At 36.3% G+C, this 23340-nt stretch overlaps 1 protein-coding gene across 4 annotated transcripts in view; it reads right to left on the reverse strand.

Annotated features, from left to right (window-relative positions):
• The window catches only part of LOC149790611 (inositol-trisphosphate 3-kinase homolog), a 105243-nt gene that overhangs the window by 37588 nt on the left and 44315 nt on the right, over positions 1-23340 (reverse strand). For all 4 annotated transcript variants that reach the window (XM_089972722.1, XM_089972721.1, XM_089972723.1 and 1 more), the window contains 2 exons: positions 9928-10012; positions 1869-2018 (listed from right to left, as the gene is read on the reverse strand). In XM_089972722.1, the coding sequence (XP_089828848.1) occupies positions 1869-2018; positions 9928-10012 (235 nt within the window). The remainder of the gene's footprint in view (positions 1-1868; positions 2019-9927; positions 10013-23340) is intronic.

The raw sequence follows: 23340 nt of genomic DNA on the forward strand, positions 1-23340 counted from the left end.
GAATATGATACTGTCCTTAGTGTGACAGTACATGAAATAGTCAAAATCCACACTGATTCAGTTTATTAGTAATGCCATCTCTATTTTAGCATCGGCAATTGAAAAAATGTTATTACTTTGCCTTGACATTCAACATGTACAAAAAGCTTAACCTAACACAGTAAAGCATTATACCATATGCACAACGATACTAAATAGCCAATCTTTCCCCACCCCACCCCACCCCATCATATGGGACAAAAACTGGACTTGCATATATCTTGAACCTCACCTATAAAAATCAAAATGCACAAAGCCCCCATCCCCAGTTAGATAACAAAATTTATTGAAGGGTTTAAAGCATGCCACCAATTCAGCTTGTATTGTTTAAAGTTATAAAAAGAAGGGGACTGGGTCTGGATACGGTATGAATGAGATTTATTAAACTTGATAGCTATGTCAACTTCTCGAGTATTTGTTTACATAAGGGTCATTCAGATGTGATGCATGATAAAGGCTCCAAGTTTCAAATGGAACATACTCGCTTCTGTTATTTGAATTCATTATCATAATTTAGCATGTTACAAAGAAAGCAGCTTTAATCCATCTTTTTCACAATGAAAACATAAAAATATGGTTGTTGTAGTATAATGTGGCCAATAACTGAATACAGGATGGTCATGGATACAAGGAGATAAACTGACCCAATTTAATTCTATCATTACTATTTAATTCATTATACTACATTACTGTTGTAGAATGATGAAAACTTCACATAGTATAATGGATTCACATCATTTAAAACCCAAATTTAATGGGGTTGAAAATTCACTGGCTCAAGTCATAATGGTACTTAGGGACCCCGAGTGGCTGAGTGGTTTAAAGCGCTCTCCGTTACAGATCACTGCCATCTCACCTCTGTCTGCGTGGGTTCAAGTCTTGGATTCGGCAAATGTTGGTGTGTGAGAAAGCTTGCCAGTAGCTTCTCGTGGGTTGGTGGTTCTTTCCTGGGTTTTCCCGGGTTCTTCCTCCAACATTAATACTGGCCGCCATGAATAGCCTATCTTGAATTGAAAAATGGCGTTAAACCCCACAACAACAACCACAACAACATAATGGTACTTAAAGTTATATATCACCTGCTTGCTTGGGTGAGTGCTGTTTCAGGGCTGACCAGTGTTTGTCTTTAATAAAATCAATGTTCCACTGCGAATGTTGCCATACTTTACACTTAAATATGGTTTTCCATCTGTTATCATCAAACTCAAATAAAACACTTTTTATTACGCTTGTATGAAATACTTAACCCTGAGAGAGAGAGAAAGAGAGAGAGAGAGAGAGCTCATACTGGTCTCAAATTGTAATTATTTACAACTGGTATAGATGGATCAGAGAATAAGTTTTGGAAACAACCTTTCACATGACTGAATTGAGATTGTGAACTTTTATATTTATGTTATAGCTTGTATAGTAAGAGTTTATTCTGGGCAAATGAAAATGTTTAGTACTTGACTGGCTGGGCTAATGGATTTTGACAAGTAAAAATGTTTAGCAGATTCCTGGTCTGGCGAATGGATTTTTACAAGTAAAAATGTTTAGTACATGCCTGGCTGGGTGAATGGATATTATTTTTACAAGTAAAAATGTTTAGTGGATGCTTATCTGTGATAATGGAATTTTACAAGTAAAAATGTTTAGTGCATGCCTATCTGGGATAATGGAATTTTACTAGTAAAAAAGTGTAGTACATGCCTGGCTGGGCAAATGGATTTTTACATGTAACCCCATCTCCTGACTTTCCCAACCAACTGACCAACTTTCCCCATGTCTTTCTAGATGTCAAGTAATTGAAACCAGACCTTTCACTTGTTAAAAAATCCAAAGGATACATTCTCCATTGTACTCCACTTCCCGATGAAATATGGGGACAATGCTTCTTGCTGCATCTTTCATCAGCGATTCATACGCCTTTGTCTCATTGTTATCTTTATTGTATCGCTTCTTCCATATTGTAAGTGGGCCGGCAGGGGCAAAAGCACCTGTGAGGAGACAAATGCATAATTTAATATCAGGCATTGTGACCTTGGTCTTTGAGCTTTTGACCCAAAAACTTGATATGGTTCTTCGATACCCATGTGCAAGCCATCCACAAAGTTTTGTAACTATCGATGCAGGAAACATTGACAGAGGGATGGACAGAAAACATAAAATAACGGTGAGTGCATAAAAAGTAGAGGTTCTAAGGGATAATAGGATTCAATCCAAAAAATGTATTGACCCCCATATCATTCAGTAAGAATAAACATGCAGTGCTGAATCCAGTAGCAGTGAAAGTAAATAATGAAATGCAAATTAAGTTAAAAAGTTTACAAGATAATTACTGAAAATGTAATGCACTAACATGCACAAGGAATTTAAGTCCTGGTCACCAGCAAACAACCTGCAAAATTAATTTTTTAAATTTTTTTTATCACCGTTGTCATCTAATATTCCAAGGTCTGAGTCAGCAAAATTTTATTTGATTATATGAGCTGACATGCTTTAATAACCTTGAAATAAATTTTCTTCAATAAATTAAATGTTTATAAATGGTGCCTAGCTATGTCATGAGGAACACTATTAACATTATACTAAATCTGAATCAGATCTTGACACCCATACCCACCTGTATTTACCCATACCCACCTGTATTCACTCACACTCACCTGTAGTCACCCATACCCACCTGTATTTACAAGATATTCCAAGTTAACATTTGTTTATCAGTAGAGTGCCTATCATTATAAATTTTAGATTTGAATGAAGCAAGATGATATCATTAATGAAATCAATGCTTAGCAAACTCAAGATGTACTCAGACAACATAGCCCTATTCCAATGAGTAGTTCATTGTCAAAATAAACTGGGCAATCTAATCTATACACCTTCATTGCGGTGAGCTGAAGGGAAGCAAAATCAAACAACAGTTTGTTGACCAACCCCTTCCCCACTCTGCTGTCCAAGTTAGGTATCTGCTATATAAAGTGCATTTACATAATGATTTCCACTTAGGATCTTCCTAAGTGTCAGTTATTAATAGGTGTCCGCTATATAAAGGGCATTTACATAATGATTTCCACTTAGGATTTTCCTAAGTGTCAGTTATTAATAGGTGTCTGCTATATGTAGGTATCTGCTGATGCAGATTACACTGTAATTGAATGCAGTTAAATGTGGAAAATCATATCAATCCATTTTATGCAAACCATATCAATAATCGTGTGATTAAAATTATTAGTAATTGCACTGTATTGCCATAACTTAATTGTAAAATAATTGGTCCTTGTAACTGCATTGTGATGCCCTAACCTGATCATAAAATGATTGGTCCCTTGTACTGCACTGTGATGCCCTAACCTGACCATAAAATGATTGGTCCTTTGTAACTGCATTTTAATGCCCTAACCTGATCATAAAATGATTGGTCCCTTGTAACTCCATTGTGATGCCCTAACATGACCATAAAATGATTGGTCCATTGTAACTGCATTTTGATGTCCTAACCAGATCATAAAATGATTGGTCCATTGTAACTGCATTATATTGCCCTACCCTGATCATAAAATGATTGGTCCCTTGTAACTGCATTGTGATGCCCTAACGTGATCATAAAATGATTGGTCCATTGTAACTGCATTTTGATGTCCTAACCAGATCATAAAATGATTGGTCCATTGTAACTGCATTGTGATGCCCTAACCTGGTCATAAAATGATTGGTCCATTGTAACTGCAATGTGATGCCCTAACCTGATGATAAACTAATTGGGCCCTTGTATCTGCATTTTAATGCCTGAACCTGATCATAAACTAATTGGGCCCTTGTAACTGAATTGTAATGCTACAACTTATTCATAAAACATCTTAAGAAAATTATACATTGAAACCATCTGTCCTTTTATTTAATAAATACCTTTAAACCTTCCATGAAAATAATCAGTTTAGTAGAGTACTAAATTAGTGTACCATTTACCAGTATTCAGAGATCTCGGAAACGCTTAATTGCGCGTATTTGGACGCCAATTTTTGATCTGAGACGCAGAAAATCACTGAGGCGGGAGTCCTCCGTACGCATGTAATAGGTGTGCGGCAAAATTCAAAGAGTTGCTAGTCCTGCTTCAGCCACCTGCTTTGTGGGAAAATGTGTTGATCAATTAGCTGTGTTGATATTTACAATGAAAGAATTCAGTGACTGAAAGACCCCTTGATGTACATACATGTTGCCATTTTATAAGAGTACATTAAAAAGAACATGATGCAATAGCTGGGCGGTAAGTTCAAAGGCTTTGACTGGCGGCTGGGTGGAAAAATTTTACTGATATTAACAGTGATTGAATTCAGAGGCAGAAAGACCCAGAGATGTACATGTGGTCATTTATAAAAGTACATCAAATAAACAACTTTAGCTTTCGTTATTGTGTTCATTTCCGAATATAGCGGAATAAACAGTGCACGTGACCTCAGAATCAAGACATGTTGAGACTTCAACAAAATGCCATTCGTACGTGGGTGACAAGTCGCCTAAAGATGTAAACTTCGTCGTCTTCTGTTAGGAAAGCGACAACGACGTCACCCTGTGATTATTTAAGAGGTACACTGACTGACCATACTATATTTTTTTTTTAAATGTCCCTCACCAAAGCCCGGTTAGTTCTAGTGTTGTAGCGAAATGTATTCATCAAGGCATCAGTAGCTAGGCCTAGTTTTTATATCAATTACGCTGACAAACAAATTCTTGCCCATTCACGAGCATTATGTTTTGATAGCTAACTGACCATTTCCGAGTATGGTAGCAACTATCGATTTCCTGCATGCTATCCTTTGATGATGAAACATACAAACATGGATTTTAAGATCAGAATCGGTGATCTGATATAGATTAACTGCCTCTTGTACACTATTTCTTCATAAAATTAGTTTGAAACTGTAAGTGAATCAGTAGGCTTGACGGGAAATAATGGCGGACTTGGCTAAGTCTGGGATGTACCAGTTTATTAGATTGTCTGTTTTCTTAATCATCGGGCAAATATATTCCGGAAAAATATACAAATCATAGAAACCAAAGCATAAGTATTATTTTATTAAAGATTTAACTTTAAAATGCAAATTATGTAGGTCAGAAACGTATGGGACAATGCTAAGTTGGGGAATTTGCGAGATGCGCTTTAAAGTCTAAGCTGTTTTCTGACTTGACACGTATTTGCGAAAATACGGGGAAAAAAAAACAGCAAATCAGATACTATTTATTTGCCTAAAATTACTACAAGTACGTATACAAATAAATAAACCATAAACTTGCTATCCTGTCAATGGACTGTTGTAATGAAGCTATATTATAGTGAGTGATTACATTACGAAAACTTCTCGATCTAAAAATAGATGCACTCACGTCTGTGTTGACTCTGTAGGAAAGAAGGGACTGCAACTTTTGATGGTGGGACTCCTATTTTTACCAAAATGGGAGTCCTGGACTCCTAGTTTTAAAATCCTAGCGAGACCTCTGCGGCATACCCTGACAGCTGGATGAATTACTATATAGCTTGTGTACCATTTACCATTACATACTCTGACAGCTGGTTGAATCACTATATAGCTTTTTGTACCATTTACCATTACATACCCTGACAGCTGGTTGAATTACTATATAGCTTTGTGTACCATTTACCATTACATACCCTGACAGCTGGTTGAATTACTATATAGCTTTGTGTACCATTTACGATTACATACCCTGACAGCTGGTTGAATTACTATATATCTTTGTGTACCATTTACCATTACATACCCTGACAGCTGGTTGAATTACTATATAGATTTGTGTACCATTTACCATTACATACTCTGACTGCTGGTTGAATTACTATATAGCTTTGTGTACCATTTACCATTACATACCCAGACAGCTGGTTGAATTACTATATAGATGTGTGTACCATTTACCACTGCATACCCTGACAGCTGGTTGAATTACTATATAGCTTTGTGTACCATTTACGATTACATACCCTGACAGCTGGTTGAATTACTATATATCTTTGTATACCATTTACCATTACATACCCTGACAGCTGGCTGAATCACTATATAGCTTTGTGTACCATTTACCTTTAAATACTCTGATGGTTGGTTAAGATATTACCTTGTGTAACATTTTGCTTTCCATACACTAATGGTTGGTTGAATTTATATACTTTGTGTAACATTTACCTTTCCATACACTAATGGCTGGTTGAATTTATACTTTGTGTAACATTTACTTTTACATACACTAATGGCTAGTTGAATTACTATATACTTTGTGTAATATTTACCTTTACATACACTAATGGCTGGTTGAATTTATACTTTGTGTAACATTTACTTTTACATACACTAATGGCTAGTTGAATTACTATTTACTTTGTGTAACATTCTGCTTTATATACACTAATGGCTGGTTGAATTTATACTTTGTGTAATGTTTACTTTTACATACACTAATGGCTAGTTGAATTACTATATACTTTGTGTAAAATTTACCTTTACATACACTAATGGCTGGTTGAATTTATATACTTTGTGTAACATTTTGCTTTACATACACTAATGGCTAGTTGAATTACTATATACTTTGTGTAACATTTACCTTTACATACACTAATGGCTGGTTGAATTTATACTTTGTGTAACATTTACATACACTAATGGCTAGTTGAATTACTATATACTTTGTGTAACATTTACTTTTACATACACTAATGGCTGGTTGAATTTATATACTTTGTAATGGCTAGTTGAATTACTATATACTTTGTGTAACATTTACCATTACATACACTAATGGCTGGTTGAATTTATACTTTGCATAACATTTACTTTTACATACACTAATGGCTAGTTGAATTGCTATATACTTTGTGTAACATTTACTTTTACATACACTAATGGCTGGTTGAATTTATACTTTGTGTAACATTTACTTTTACATATACTAATGGCTACCTGAATTACTATATACTTTGTGTAACATTTACCTTTACATACACTAATGGCTGGTTGAATTTATACTTTGTGTAACATTTACTCTTACATACACTAATGGCTAGTTGAATTACTATATACTTTGTGTAACATTTACCTTTACATACTCCAACAGTTGGTTGAGTTTAGATATTGCTTTGTGTAACACGTATGTTCACATAACCTGACAGTTGACTGAATTAATGTATAGGTTTGTGTAAGATTTACCTTTACATACCCTTGGAACTGGTTGAGTCAATTTATTGCCTCTGTTTAGTTAAATGACTTTAGTTTGATATATATATCAATGAAAGCTGTCTGTTCTTTATACAGCTCTTCCCTATTATAAGGAACCTTATTATAATGTGATTCTTGAAACAACATGGAACAAATATAGACTCCAGAGAGAGAGAGAGAGAGAGAGAGAGAGAGAGAGAGAGAGAGATTCTGGGATTCTGACATTGATGCCCAAAACAATACTAACTGAGTAAATGTATACCTGGCTGAAAATCATCAATCCCATTCAATGGTCAGCATGATTTATGTAAACCTGACTGAATACCATGTGATCCAGTCATAGCATGACTGATGTACACCCTTCTGAATACCATTTGACCCATTCAATGGTCAGCATGACTGATGTACACCATGATGAAAACCATGGACCCATACAATGGTTAACATGACTGATGTACACCATGATGAATACCATGGACCCATTTAATGGTCAGCATGATTGATGTACATCCTGCTGAATACTACGGACCCAGTTAATGGTCAGCATGATTGATGTACATCCTGCTGAATACTATGGACCCAGTTAATGGTCAGCATGATTGATGTACATCCTGCTGAATACTATGGACCCAGTCAATGGTCAGCATGATTGATGTACACCATGATGAATACCATGGACCCAGTCAATGGTCAGCATGATTGATGTACATCCTGCTGAATACTATGGACCCAGTCAATGGTCAGCATGATTGATGTACACCCTGCTGAATAATATGGACCCAGTCAATGGTCAGCATGATTGATGTACATCCTGCTGAATACTATGGACCCAGTCAATGGTCAGCATGATTGATGTACATCCTGCTGAATACTATGGACCCATTCAATGGTCAGCATGATTGATGTACACCCTGATGAATACCATGGACCCAGTCAATGGTCAGCATGATTGATGTACACCCTGATGAATACCATGGACCCATTCAATGGTCAGCATGATTGATGTACACCATGATGAATACCATGGACCCATTCAATGGTCAGCATGATTGATGTACATACTGCTGAATAATATGGACCCATTCAATGGTCAGCATGATTGATGTACACCCTGATGAAACCATGTGACCCTTCAATGGCCAGCATGAAGTTAGAATTGTAATTTAATAACAAGGCACTGCAATAACCGACACACCTCATGCTGATACCATGTGCTAAATTAGTATTGGCTAATTACAACCCATTCACTCACTTGCATATTTCTGGCTAATTACAACACAAACATCGACTGGATAATTATTTCATAATATAAAAATAATAGTAGTATACTTGACATACTCAAGATTATTATGGGATATACAGGAAGCTGAATTTCTTGAATTTGTTTTCGTCAAGGCTTCAGTAGTCTCTTTTCAATCTATGGTTAGCTAGAATAATTTAAACCTAATATACACATTGAGATGATCATGTGGCAGTAGTTCTGACAGATGAACTCAGATTTCAGTGACATCAACAAACTGCTGTTTCAATTTAGGTATTTTCTTGTTTTGGTAACAAAATCATATTAGTCAAAATTATCACGATCAGTTGTGATAAAGACTACAGTGAGTTTGAGTTTGTCACATCTACATTACAATTGCTATACAGAATACCGTGAGTTTGAGTTTGTCACATCTACATTACAATTGCTATACAGACTACAGTGAGTTTGAGTCTGTCATATCTACATTACAGTTGCTATACAGACTACAGTGAGTTTGTCACATCTACATTACAATTGCTATACAGACTACAGTGAGTTTGTCACATCTACATTACAGTTGCTATACAGACTACAGTGAATTTGATGTCATATCTACATTACAATTGCTATACAGACTACAGTGAGTTTGAGTTTGTCACATCTACATTACAATTGCTATACAGACTACAGTGAGTTTGAGTCTGTCATATCTACATTACAATTGCTATACAGACTACAGTGAGTTTGAGTTTGTCACATCTACATTATAACTGCTATACAGACTACAGTGAGTTTGAGTCTGTCATATCTACATTACAACTGCGATAAAGACTACAGTGAGTTTGAGTTTGTCACATCTACATTACAATTGCTATACAGACTACAGTGAGTTTGAGTCTGTCATATCTACATTAAAATTGCTATACAGACTACAGTGAGTTTGAGTCTGTCACATCTACATTACAATTGCTATACAGACTACAGTGAGTTTGAGTTTGTCATATCTACATTACAATATACAACTGATATACTGACTTCAGAAACAAAAATAAAATTCAGTCTTGACCCAGCAGGGATGCAACCCTTTCAGACAGTTTTGCTGGTAATTTTTCTTTGTCCCAAAAAATTTGGACATATTAAAAAAAACTGTTCTTGGCATCTAAAACATAGGGTAATAATGGTAGTGATAATAATGGTAGTGATAACAGTGGTAGTGATGATAAAGGTAGTGATAATGTAAAAGAACAATAATTTGTTTACATGTGATTTGCAAAAATATGGAGAAAAAAGTCCTAATGGAAACTTAAATATTTTGACATTTTGCTTTCAAACTGATGTTTTTGTTACTACAGTAAAATGCAAGCTTCACATTTACTTTTATTTAAAAGGATGTTATTAACATATATATTTTAACATTCTAATATATAATACCTGGGTGGCCAGCCAACTGGATCCATGTATTCTTGCGATTTTTCAACACTGAACCACTAGATGATGCTTTCAAATCTAGTGCTGTCTGAAATACAAAACAGAAAAATTGCTGTTTACATTTCTGATATTTCTACAATAACCACATTTTACCCACCCACCTTTTCATGTCTAAAATTCACACCTGGCTAATGAACTGATTTCCAATTAGTGTTCATAGAGATCATTGTCACACAGCTGTATTATCTCCCTTCATCTGCCATTCTGATAACAAATGGAGAATTTGTATACATACATTTCACTGCAATTCAAAGTTTCTATGCACGATCAGTTTCTCTGGCTATTTGTTTTTGTGCACAATGATCTACAGCAACAATTTACCTCATTTGTTCATTTACTGAACTTACAGGTGTGTTACTTCTGCTTTATTTGTTTTCGTTTCTGTTTTGTAACATCGTAAAAGTTATAATTCCCACTATCATATGAATTTCAGTCAAAAGACATCTTCAGTCCAGTACTAGATGCATAAGATTATAATGCCCATATACAGACAAGTGTCCACACCCCTGCAAAATTTCTGACTGCAGCATTGTAGTAAATGTCTAGATGTAGGTTTAAAAACTTACCATTATCAAATCATGAGGGAGAAAAAAAATCCAAGACTGATGTTGCCATTGGCTGCATATATTAAACAATAAGTAAATCAATATACTGCATATACTCGCTTATAAAACAAGTCCCACTGCAAACTGTACTGACCCAGATTTGCTGTCGCATAATGTGCCAGCACATCTGGGTCTGTGCATCTTGTTACGAGTAATCAGTAGAACAAACAGCATTATGCTACGGCAGATCGAGATCTTTCTTGTGTGCAGTTTGACTTATAAGTGAGTACATACAGTATTAAATTAGATATCCTATTCAGAAAATTCCCGCCTGATATCCTATAATGGGAACACTACATTATGCAAACAAAAAAAGTCTAATCACTGACATAATCTAAATAACAAATAAAATTATACAATACGATAATCCAAGAGGCTCAAGGCAGACGGATTAACCTAACTTATGTAGCTAACGTATGTCAGAATGCGAATGCAAATTCATTTGTATTTAATCTGTTGATGGGAAACAAATGCTTGGAGCAGGTAGTTGACACACTAACTGTTAATGCTGGTGTCATTTAACATCTTTCTTTGACCACATATGTATCACTTTTCTTGACATAAACAAGACAAGTAATTTATACAAAAAGTCTTCCCATCTGGATCTCTCAATGCCCTTTGGGGACAAGATCTTTATTTATATAACTGTCCATTGGGTTTCCCTTCAAGTACATGTATATACATTTACTTTACATTATAACAGTAGCTAATCTGTGCAGTCAGCAATGAATCATGGGTCTGTGCTTAACCCCTAGGGGACAAGACTAATTAAAAAACTCATCTCACCAATTCTAGTCATAACTTGGAAACCACTGAGATCCTCGACCAAGTAAGGCTCAGTATCTCAGTGGTTAAGGTGTTAAATTCATTACCAGTAAGATGCAGTATCTCAGTGGTTAAGGTGTTAAATTCACTACCAGTAAGATGCAGGTTTGATTCCCACCATCTTATAAGAGTGGATCCTCATTAATATGGTAAAAATATTTAATCCATATATCTATATCGATATAAGGTGTGAACAATCGATAAATAAACGATACCTACCCTATACAAGTTACTTTAATCTTCAGCAATCATGAATAATTATTAACTGTCAGCCATTTTATTCTTTAAAATAGAACTAAATGGAGATATCTATCACATGCAAGTGAACATAAAACTATTTACTGCACCCACTCACCTTCTACAAATTAACACAAGGTGATTAACTCACGTGGTTTGAAATCTGCCCCCCCCCCCATCTAATTATTTTATTCTGTCAACATGTTCAACGACTGAAAACATAAACATAAAGGACACATTTCAGACTTGTTCTTCATGTATAATTTAAGTACTTTACTGTTCATTTATTAACCATTTTTAGGAGAAACAGCATCTCTACTTGGATTGAATTTAAAGGCTACACTTCCTGTGTGTCACACAGTGAAATATGTTATATTCAATTCTGATAGGTGGTTTGGTTATTGTTTGTTCAAGGTTAGTGTAAAACAATAACCACCAATTCAAAGAAATTAGCTTATTCACAGCGTCACACACTGGAAGTATAATAACGCTCAAGCCAAATAAACACAAAATAGCTGACAGCTTCATGCAAAAGTGACTGAAATGATTTGTAATAGATTGAAATCGATGATTTTTAGAGCTGTTTTAACTGTGCTGAATTTCAGTAATATCATCGTGCTCTTAACAACAAGTTCATTAGACTTTTTGATGATTTCGATCCATTTACCAAGTTTACCCACACTAGGAGATATATATATATATATATATATATATATATATATATATATATATATATATATATATATATATATAATAAAGTGGTAAAGAGTTCAGCCAATCAGATGCATAATTATCTCATTGTTATGACTGTATTTCGCTCACCGACAAACTTGTTTGAAATCTTCATAAATACGGGCACATTCCAAGTTTAAGCAAAATCGGACGAGAATTATCCTGAGTGGCAATAAGGTCAGTCAATCAGATGCAATACTATCTAATTAATATGCATGTACCTTGCTCATATTCGAAATTGTCCAATATACTTATTTTTCATATAAACCTTTATCTCAAGCTTGCGGATCAAAAAGATAAAGGTAACAAGCAGTTGTTGATGGACGGATGATGAACGACGTACGACAGATGTTTGATGTATGACTATATCATAACCTAGGCAGTGGTTCACCACATTTTTTGCTGTGACCTTAAAATGACCACAGAAAGGACCTCTTAACCCTAAGGCTTATGATATGATTTCTACAGATGACCCTTCGCGACTCTACTGAAGAGTCCCCCTCCCCCCAAACCCCATCATCACTTGGGCAGCGATCTGAAGTTGGGAGCCAATGCCTTAAAGTAAAGGTGAGCTAAATATTGATGTTGAAAAAAATTTATAATGAAACTTTCTAGCAACAAATATTTGCATATTAAACTGGCCATCAGAATACTTCCAAGTGGCACAATTATCTCCCAAATAATCCATTATTGAATGTTGGGTGACTTTTGTCGGTAAAAGACCTCACTAATCCCCATGTATTAGCTTACTCTTTATCTAATTAAGAAATAAGAGATAAAAACTATTGGGCGAATCCTTAAAGAAATAAGATGCAAAAGTTCATCCTTTAACATGACACCGGCATATCGCAACGGTCACTTTCATATTCGGCTTGGCACATTGAATGCGTATGATCAAGTATTACGCTTTCCCATTGGTCTGTTAAAGAAATGGACATTTTTCAGCAGAGCATGTGATAGTTGCTTCTGTTGTATGACTCAGGATACTGAAATATGGGAAGTTATAAAAATCAAACCAATCACAATTGTTGTTCCATACTGTACTAGCTAGTTGGGCTAAGGCTATTGTAAAAATAAAAATACGACGTATAAACTTTAGTTACATGACACTGGATTGTTATAGTACTGGGTTAACTAAAGCATGAACCGTAATGATGTTGATGTTGTAGGTTTTAACGCCATTTCTCAGCATAAGACAGGCCATACATGGCGGCCTGTACAAATGGTGGAGGAAGAACCCGGGAAAACCTCAGAAAGAACCACCGACTCACGAGAAGCTACTGGCAAACTTTCTCGCGTACCCGCACTAGCCGAGCACGAGACTGAGATGGCTTTCACACGTACCCGCACTGGCCGAAGCAGCAGGGAAGTTCTACAGACCAGGTGGCTCAGATAAAAATAAGCCTCCTACACAAACTTTCTCCGTACAAGCCTCAGATTGCAAAAATAAACCTTCCTACGAAAATTAATCCGCGAAAATCCGACCCAGAATGCATTTTTAGGCATAAAAAAAAACAACAAAATTTGGGGGGAGGGGGTCGGAAAATTTGTGTGCGATTGCAAGGTCCGGCTGCGGATGTTAATTTTATTTCACAATAAAACAATATAGTTGAAAATAAGATGAGTCCGAAAACTAGCACAGTTGGAGAACCTCATTCTGCCAGATTAGCGCGAGAGCAATTAGCGGCATTAAAGAAGTTCATTCCGACAAAACGATTATTTAAGAGAAATGTTCGTGGTTACGAAGATATGCAACATGGAATTTCCGAAACTTCGGCAAAATGGTTGAAGCCAGTGACCGGAACAATTGAACAAGTTGTATATGGTGACGAAAAAGATCCAGATATCAAGAAACGCGGAATCTTTCCTATGTTAAAAGGTATTGAGGATCAATCACGAACATTACCCGAGCGATTAGCAATAGCAGCAGCAGCACAACAACTTGCAATTGCTGCTGGAGAAAAACCTGGAGATGGAAAACCTGTAGTAGGAAAACCTATGATGATAAAAGGAAAATATAATATTGATAATTTAAGAGAAAATTTCACCGATGAGGGATGGGATATAATATCACAGCCACTTTATGAAATGTATCCTAATATAGATCATTTTGCTCAACTTGTGGAAAATATGTTCGAGGATCGAAGGGAATTTTTGACTGAAATAGGAAAAAAAAGATATGGAACTCGTGAAGTTTGGTATGATTTATTATACAAAATTTACACAGAAACAACAACAATAAAAAAGGTAGAAGATAGATATTACGTAAGATATATAGCTGCAGCAAGAGAAGTACAAAAATATAATAAGGAGCAGAAAATTGAAAGAAAACAACAGGAGAAAGAAAGAAAACAACAGGAGAAGGAAGAAAAAAAACGAGAGAAAGAAAGAAAACAACAGGAAAAAAAAGAAAAAACTAAAACACGAGAGAAAAAAGTAATACCACAGGAAGATATTCAACCGGATGAATTATTAATAGCTAAACTAAAAAAAGAGAGAATACCAAAAAAGAAAAAAGAGAGTGATAAACCCAAATCAGTGTTGCACACGTTGTACGAGTTCGATCCTAGATTTTCCGCTGATAACTATTTGAAGACTGAACTGTTTCATTTAATCAGAAACTATGATTCAGCAGTTGGAATGGCTGCGGATGATTCTGTGGAAAATAAAAAATTCTTTTTAAGGCCAGAATTTTTTGATATACTCAAGGAAGATGCTGAATGGCTGGCGGTAATATATTTTGGTCATTTGGGAAAACCAGTATATTATGGAGATAAAAATTTTAGTAAATTTATGAAGGATGTTGGTATCGAAAGAAAAAAAAGAATAGATGAGAAGTATAAAATTCGTCGATCATCTTCTACATTGGCGAGTGATATATTAATCCCCCAGTTTCCCGCTCCTTCCTTCCGTCTCCCTTCAGAACAACCACTTGGGTTTTCGCCATCCAAACAAGATAGCTCTGAACTATCCCCCTTTGATATTCGCCATACCATTCAATTTCCTGAAATACGTGAAAAGGTGTATCCTTCTACAGAACGCCCCTCCTGGCGACCCGCACCTCCAGAACCAACAGCGTCAAACTACAAGGGTCCCACTGAGAAATATTTATTTTACGACCCTGAACGTAAAAAACTAGAAAGACACCCGGGTGGGACTCCCCAAAGTTCACCAGAAAAATATTCACCAGGGTCGTCGTCAGGGACATCATCAGGATCAGCAGAGGAGAAGAAATCTTCATCGCCGTCAGATGAAGTATTCTACGTAACGCCATTGGAATCTCCAGAAACAAAAAAAACAGGAAGCGGATATTCAGTTTGTCCCGATAGTGTTGTCAACGATGTATCTCGCCTCGAAGTATTAATCGGAGGAAAGCGAGCCGGAAATAACTCCCGTGAGATAGTCAACGAAGCATCAGATATTTGTCAGCGATTATTTCGCGGCGGTATCATTAATTCTCACATTTATAAAGAGTTTGTCGATGAACTCATCGATTAAATCAATACAATTGAAATAACATGATTGTTCATAAACATCAACGCAGACCTAATCAGGTCCGCATAGTAAACTCTCGATTGCCAGTATACAAATATATTCACGGTAATGGATTCGGCGATATCGTTGGAAGTCTTGTCACGCGAGTAATACCTAAAATTGGACCCGTGATTAAGCAATTTGGGTTGAAAGCAATAGGAAAGATCGGCGAGACTGCCATTTCTGGTATCGGTAATTTGGCCAGTAAAGGCTTCAACGCTATCAAAAATAAAATATTAAGTTTAGTACGTAAAAAGCAACCTGTTAAATTACCTAGCACCAGAGAAATGCCACCTGAAGTTAGTAAGGCCATAAATGATGCGGCAAATAAAAAAATAAATGATCTAGCACAGGAAGCTGCTATAACAAATCTAGCGCAGGAAGTTGCTAATACAAATCTAGCGCAGGATGTTGCTAAGAAAAATCTTGTAAATACAAGTTTCATTTCGGGCAGCGGTCTTCGTTTTAGACGATATTATTAATAATAAATGTTTGCACAAGTGTCAAATGAAGTATTTGACATGGATGAACCAGTAGGTAGGGATACATCAGTGCGAGATTTTCAGTATTTCTCGTACGATGTAGTTGAGCCAGATTCAAGAAATCGAAAGGAAATACAAGTCCACGATACAACAAGATATTTTCTTCCATCTGAGGCGTATATCGAATTTGTTGGAAAAATTGTAAAGGCAGCTGATGGTACCAACTACGATGCGGATTTTGGTGTTGGGTTTGTCAATAATGGTATCATGGCATTATTCAAGAATGCCACTTACATGATTGATGGAAAAGAGATTGAATCAATTACGAACAACGTTGATATAGCAACGACTATCATAGGTCTAGCGAGATACTCAGATGATTTTACCAGGTCAGCCGGTCCTAGTATGATGTTTGCCAAGGATAATTCCAATGAACCTGAACATTCCCCATATGATATCGGCAGACCGGTAGACCCCGCTGGCGCCCCCGCTGATGTTCGTTCAGTGATGATCTCCCCCAATGCCAATTACAATCTTGGATTTGCCATAAGAAAAAATATGTTGAAGGGAGCTGAACGAAAATTCTCCTGTGCAATTCCATTATCTCACATTTTTGGATTTTGCAGACATTTCAGAAAAGTTATTTACGGAGCAAAACATACGATATCTTTCGTTCGAGATGCCAATGATGACAGAGCCATTTGGCGAGATCCTGGTGATGCTGGTAAAGTTGTCCTTGAAAAAATTACCTTGTGGATGCCAGCAATAGTTCCATCGATGATCATAGAAGAAAAATTATTATCATTTATGAATCAAGGAGGAAAATCCATCATGTCTTGGTTGACAACTATGACCGACTCTCTCGAAAATATTGATATGATATGAATATTTACCTGGCGAATTGCTTCACAGCAGGGCTCTTCCGCACCTAGACATATCTTTGTTGCTCTGCAAAGCATGATCAGAGACGATCAAAATCACAGTAACATGATATTTGATAAATTCGAGGCAACAAACGTATCATTGAGAATAAACGGTCAACAAGAGCCATCTGAGGAAATAGCCATCGATTTTGAGAACAATTCGACGGCACGCGCGTATCATCGATTACTAAGTTTCATGGGACGTGATCAAAATGTTGATACTGGATTGCAAATATCACAACTAGATTTTAGTACTCTCTATCCCATCTATTATTTTTCTTTGGAACATCTCGATTTGGTAAAACAGTCGGTCGTCGATATTCATTTCAAAGCCAGAATTAACACACACGGACCGGCAAGAGCAATTGCAGTAATTCTCAGCGATAGAACAATGATCCTGGAAGGCATCAGTGGTAGAATGAGAGTCATCGATGCACCCGTAGAGAACATGTGATAAATTCCAAATTTAGATTAAGTGATTATTAATATGCCATACGATCACGTCAGCGTAACTCTGACTCCCGGTCAGGTGAAAAAACTTCATGCAGCAACAACAGCGCGACGAGGTTTAAGTTTAACCTTAAAAAGTAATCAACTTCACGGTGGACCTAACAAACTATCGTTAACTAAAAATCAACACGGACATTTCACCAGAGCCAGATCAGCAAATACTGGTATTCGCCTGAATCTCTCAATAGGAGCAATCAGAGATATGATCAAAGTAGGTGGTATTTTTCCTTTATTCGCCGCTATTCCAGGATTAATAGCTGCAGCGGCCCCCATGATTGCAAAGGCAGTAGGATTAGGTGCACTTGGTGGGATGGGTACCGTATTAGGAAAAAAGATCGTCGGAGGAAGATATCGTAAAAAAAAGGGAGGGATATTCCCTCTTCTCCCTCTTCTTGCAAAAGCGATGCAGCAACGACAAGGATCCGGCCTTTACCTAAGACGACCCCCGTACGGATCCGGGTTAAGTCGAGCCTACCAGCCTCAAATTTAGATTTAATCAGTGAAGCAAAAAAAAAGAAAATAAAATTTTTCAGAGGCGTATTTATGCGAGATCAACTACCAGATAAACCAAATCTCACCGAGACAGGAATAATAAATCTCGATAAAAATTCCGGTCCTGGCACTCACTGGGTTGCTTACGCGATTAATCCTCGCGAAGTTATTTACTTCGACTCATATGGATTAGCACCGCCAAATGAATTTATCAAATATGTGTCAAAACTAAAACTTCCGGTTTGGTATTCAACGCTTCCAACACAAACATTAGCAGATCCACCAATATGCGGCCCGGAGTCAATTAATGTCCTTGATGCAATTTCAAAATCATCCAACCCTTATCGCAAAATTTTATTTGAATATACCGTAGATAAATATCATGGTTGACATTTACGGTAGATCTCTCTTCAGAAAAGAAAAAAAGGGAGCAGTCGACATCGATACATCAAAGTTTGCAACCAAGAGCGATATTAACAATCTTCTATCGTTGTCAGAAGTAGATCCCGGCGAAGTTGCTGTTTTTCAAAATACCGAAGGGCGATTACAAACTAGCAACGTCAAAATAACTGATATAATCAAGCGAGACGAATACCGCGATCACATTAGTCAGTTTACTCGCCAATCGGAGATGGTATTAAAATCTATTGCTGATATCGCCGATATTATAGCGAAGTTACCCCTGAAGGCCGATAAAGCATTACACGACGATCTTCAGGACAGAATGACAAAAAGACTTAACAGGCTAAATAACGACCTTAAAAAACTTGAAGATGCTTTAGCTAAATTTAGCAAAAAATTTGACGAGGACATAAAAACATCCAGCGATACTTCCTCCGCCACAAATGAACTAGCAAAGAAAAAAGCCGATCAAGCATCACATGACGATCTCAGCGAGAGAATAAGAAAAATCAACAAGGATATCACTGAAATTCTCGCCGATATTACCAAAATAAATACCGCGATGGGTCAGAAAATCGATAAAACATCAATCGACGATCTCAGCGAGAAAATAAAAAAAATCAACGAGGAAATTACTAATATTCTTGCCGAAATTAACGAAGTAAATATCTCGATGGGTCAGAAACCATCAATCGACGATCTCAACAAAAAAATCAACGAGGAAATTATTAAACTCAGCGATGTTGTTGTTCCCGAATTTACCAAGGGGTTTAACGCGATGCGAGAACAAATAGATGAGAAAATAAAAAAAATCAACGATGAAATTAACGTGGTACGTGAATTGACGCGTCAAAAGTTAGATACATCAACGTACGACGGAGAAATTCGAGATTTAAACACGAAACTTCTTGCTGCAACAGCAAAGATTGACCAATCCGTCGATAAAACTGGTCACGCCACTGACGTAAAACAATTAGGTAGGGAAATTATCGAAACAACCACAAAAATTAACAATATCAACACAAAAATATCGTCAATGAAACTTGGAAAATTATCGCGAATTTCGATACCGGATGAGGTAGAAACAAAAAATCTACAATGCCGTGTACCATTTGTGGTAAAATCATATTATGTTAAATGGACACCTGAGAATAACACATTTAACTTCACCGCGCCAATTACTGGCATATATCGAGGATATATTATCATATTGCCAAAATTCAATGTAATAATGGACGAAGAATATGCTGATTTTCAGGAATATAGTCCTGGTTTTTTTGTTACTAGTATATTTGAAAATCAAACAAAAACCTTTAGGCTAGAACCGCAAGTTAGAACTATGATGTTGGCTGATTGTCAAGTAATTTTCGAATATTTATCTGGATTGGGAACAGTTGGTGTTCCAGGATAAAAAGTAATCATGTAATTGTTATCGTAAGATACTAATAAATGACCGCATCGGATTACCGATACAATCAGGCGCGATCATGGCAGGATTCGTTAAAAAAACTCCTCGACAATTATCAGATAAAAATAAATAAATACCAGCGCAAATTAGTTATCATTGATGTTGCCGTGTACGCGGTATCGGCCGTGGTCGTCGGCGCAGGAATAATTCTATCCGCGATAACAACAATCGCGCCAATCGTAGCAACAATAATAATCTCGTCAACAACAACAATTGCCGGTGTTTTAAATATCATCGCGAAAAAAATCTCATCGTGCACAAGTGAAAAATTATCATTGTACAAAAATAAACTTACTAAAATCAATGATGCGTACTCGAAGTTATCATTGTTACTTTCTGAAAGTCTCAACGATGGTATTATATCCGATCTAGAATTTTCTTCAATGATTAGTATTTACTCGGAGATTGAACAAATGAATATTAATAATGTCCGAGTTAGCCAAGATCGTGACAAACACGACACCGCCGACAACAACGTTAATATCGTTAAGTTCAACGAAACCAGAATTTAGCATTAATTTTTCAACACCAATCAGCGTCAACGAAATTGCATTAACACAATTGCGCGTCTACAACAGCTGGCCCAATGTTAGATCGAAATCATTCGGTAATTTGATGTCAAATAATTCACTTGTTTTTGCAAATAAAAATAAACCCGATGGAACACCTGATTGGATCGTCGTTGGTATACCAACGGGCAGTTATGAAATTGATCAGCTGAATAATGAGTTTACCACTAGAATATCAAATCTAACCGGCGATGCTACTCCGGGAATAAAGATATCTTCACATGATCCAACACTATCGTCAATGATAGAAGTGAAATCACCGTACGTGGTAGATATTTACCAATCATCGATTAGAAATATATTAGGTTGGCCCGAGGTCACACCTCTGGTAGAACCAAAAAAATCGGATGTTATTATTCCAGGTTGGTACGAGGAAGCTCTTCCAGAACTACCGGAACCAAAAAAGGAAGATTTTACAACCAACGAAGGATGGTACGGAGATATCAAACACAAACCCTTGATCCACAGCGCCATCAATCTCATGAATAACCACAAATTTAACCTAGTAATGTTCGCTTTCACTTTTATTAACGAAAGAATTCTCTCATGGCTGCCTCTTCCTAAAATCCCCCCAGATGTGAAAATCTTCGACGCTACCCACATTAACAGGATAATAGCCCCCATAGACGGTATCTTGGTAAGAAGAACACTAGACGAGTTTATTCAAGAACACGAATCACAATTAAATTTATTGCGAGGATCATTTCATGAATGCATCCTAAATAAATCTGGTTCATGCAGCGAAATTATAAAGCACGTGAAGATTTTAAATCAACTTGCGAATGATATTGAATATTATCATGATATGTTTATTCAGGCGATAGTCGACGATATATCAATTGCCAATATGTTCTTCCTATTAGCAAATTCGAGTTGATCAAAAACTCAGGAGAAAAACAAAAATTCATGAGAGTATTTGAATTAACCGAGGAAACGCTACCAAATTTCAAATTTCCCAATTCTGATTTTGATGCGATGAGAAAATCCGTCACTAATACCATTGATGATTTATTTCCGAAATTACATGCCGCATGGACTAAAAAAGTACATTCAGAATTGATTCTTAAACACAATAATGATCCGACTGGTGGCGGACGGCATATCTCGCCGGGTATCGTTAATATAACGGAAGTTATCGCGATTTATCTTCACGCGGATGTTGTTGAAGGTAGTTATAATGTTGATGCGTCAGAGTCAAATCAAGCCCATCAGGGTTTTATATTGTATTCATTTTCACCTAGCGCATCTCCTGGTTATTTGATAATCAAGGAACCAATGAATCCGTTTTACCTGCGATGTCACAATCGATTTTTGACAAGAATAAATTTCAAACTAACGGATCAGAAAGGAAATTTACTTGATATACGCGGGGAAACTGTGAGTATCAATCTTTTGGTGAAATCGTGAGTGAGATTTTCAAATCTGTATCCCAGGGAAAAATGGGCGAAAAAAATAAATAAAAACCAGGGGAATGTTCAAAATTAATCTTTTTTTTTGTTTTGCAGAAATTATTCAGGAATTGGATGATTCCCTAATTTTACTTTCATCGACAAGTCTTTTCAACTGCCTGACACGCGAACTTGTAATTTTTCGTGATTCATACGCGTCTGATAAAATCAATCTAGCGTTTTCTACCAACATCGATAATTTAACAAAATCCTCGATGCGATCATCGCTGATTGTTGCAAGTGATTGATATATCGCAATTTGGATTTTCTTTATTAATTTATATTCGGACGGCAGCGTATATTTGTATTCAAGTTTTCCCTGAACAATTGTCTCGAATTCAGATCGAATTTTATTTGTGTCTAACTCCGATGGAAGATCTATCTTTTTCTTCAGATCATCAATCGCTTCAATGATGTCGTTTATTGTTTCTTCGTCCATTATATTAATTTTGTAGTATTTAATTATTCTTCGTCACTCTCCGAATTTAATATTATTCGAGTGTAGGAAAACTTGATCCACGAATTCGACCTATAAGAAAAAGTCGCATGTTGAATTCCTTCTGCTACTCGCCACACCGATGCTGAACCAATTTTATAATATTTCGCAGCTGCAGTCATCGACTCAAATACAAGTTCTTCACCAGTTTTTTGATTTACCGATTTAACCGCCTTAGCTGGTCGATATACGCCACTTATATTATTAAATCTTGAATTTTCACTCGGAGTTACCGCGCGAAGATTCAAGATTTTATTATTAAGTTTATTTCCGTCGATATGGTCAATAACCAAATTATTCTTAATGAGTCCGTGATAACACTCGAATATAAATCTGTGACATAAATAACCTGATTTTTTGAAAGTAAAAGCAAGATATCCCGAATTATTAACATTACCAACTTGTCTTTTTGTTCTGATGTGTCTAATATTACCATCCTCAGATGCTTCGTAACCTTCGATGGTTGGATGCGATTTATACTCGCATGTGATTTTCATTGTGGGAATCGCTGATTTCATTTCCATATATGATATTCTCTTTGTTTAAATCATAATTTGCTTTGAAACGATTAATATAATCTTCTTCACATTTTATCACTGACGAGGATCTTTTTTCATAATATCTCCGTAACTC

This window comes from Sinohyriopsis cumingii, chromosome 10, assembly GCF_028554795.1.
Source record: "Sinohyriopsis cumingii isolate HCF-2022 chromosome 10, ASM2855479v2, whole genome shotgun sequence".
NCBI classification, from domain to species: Eukaryota; Metazoa; Mollusca; class Bivalvia; order Unionida; family Unionidae; genus Sinohyriopsis; species Sinohyriopsis cumingii.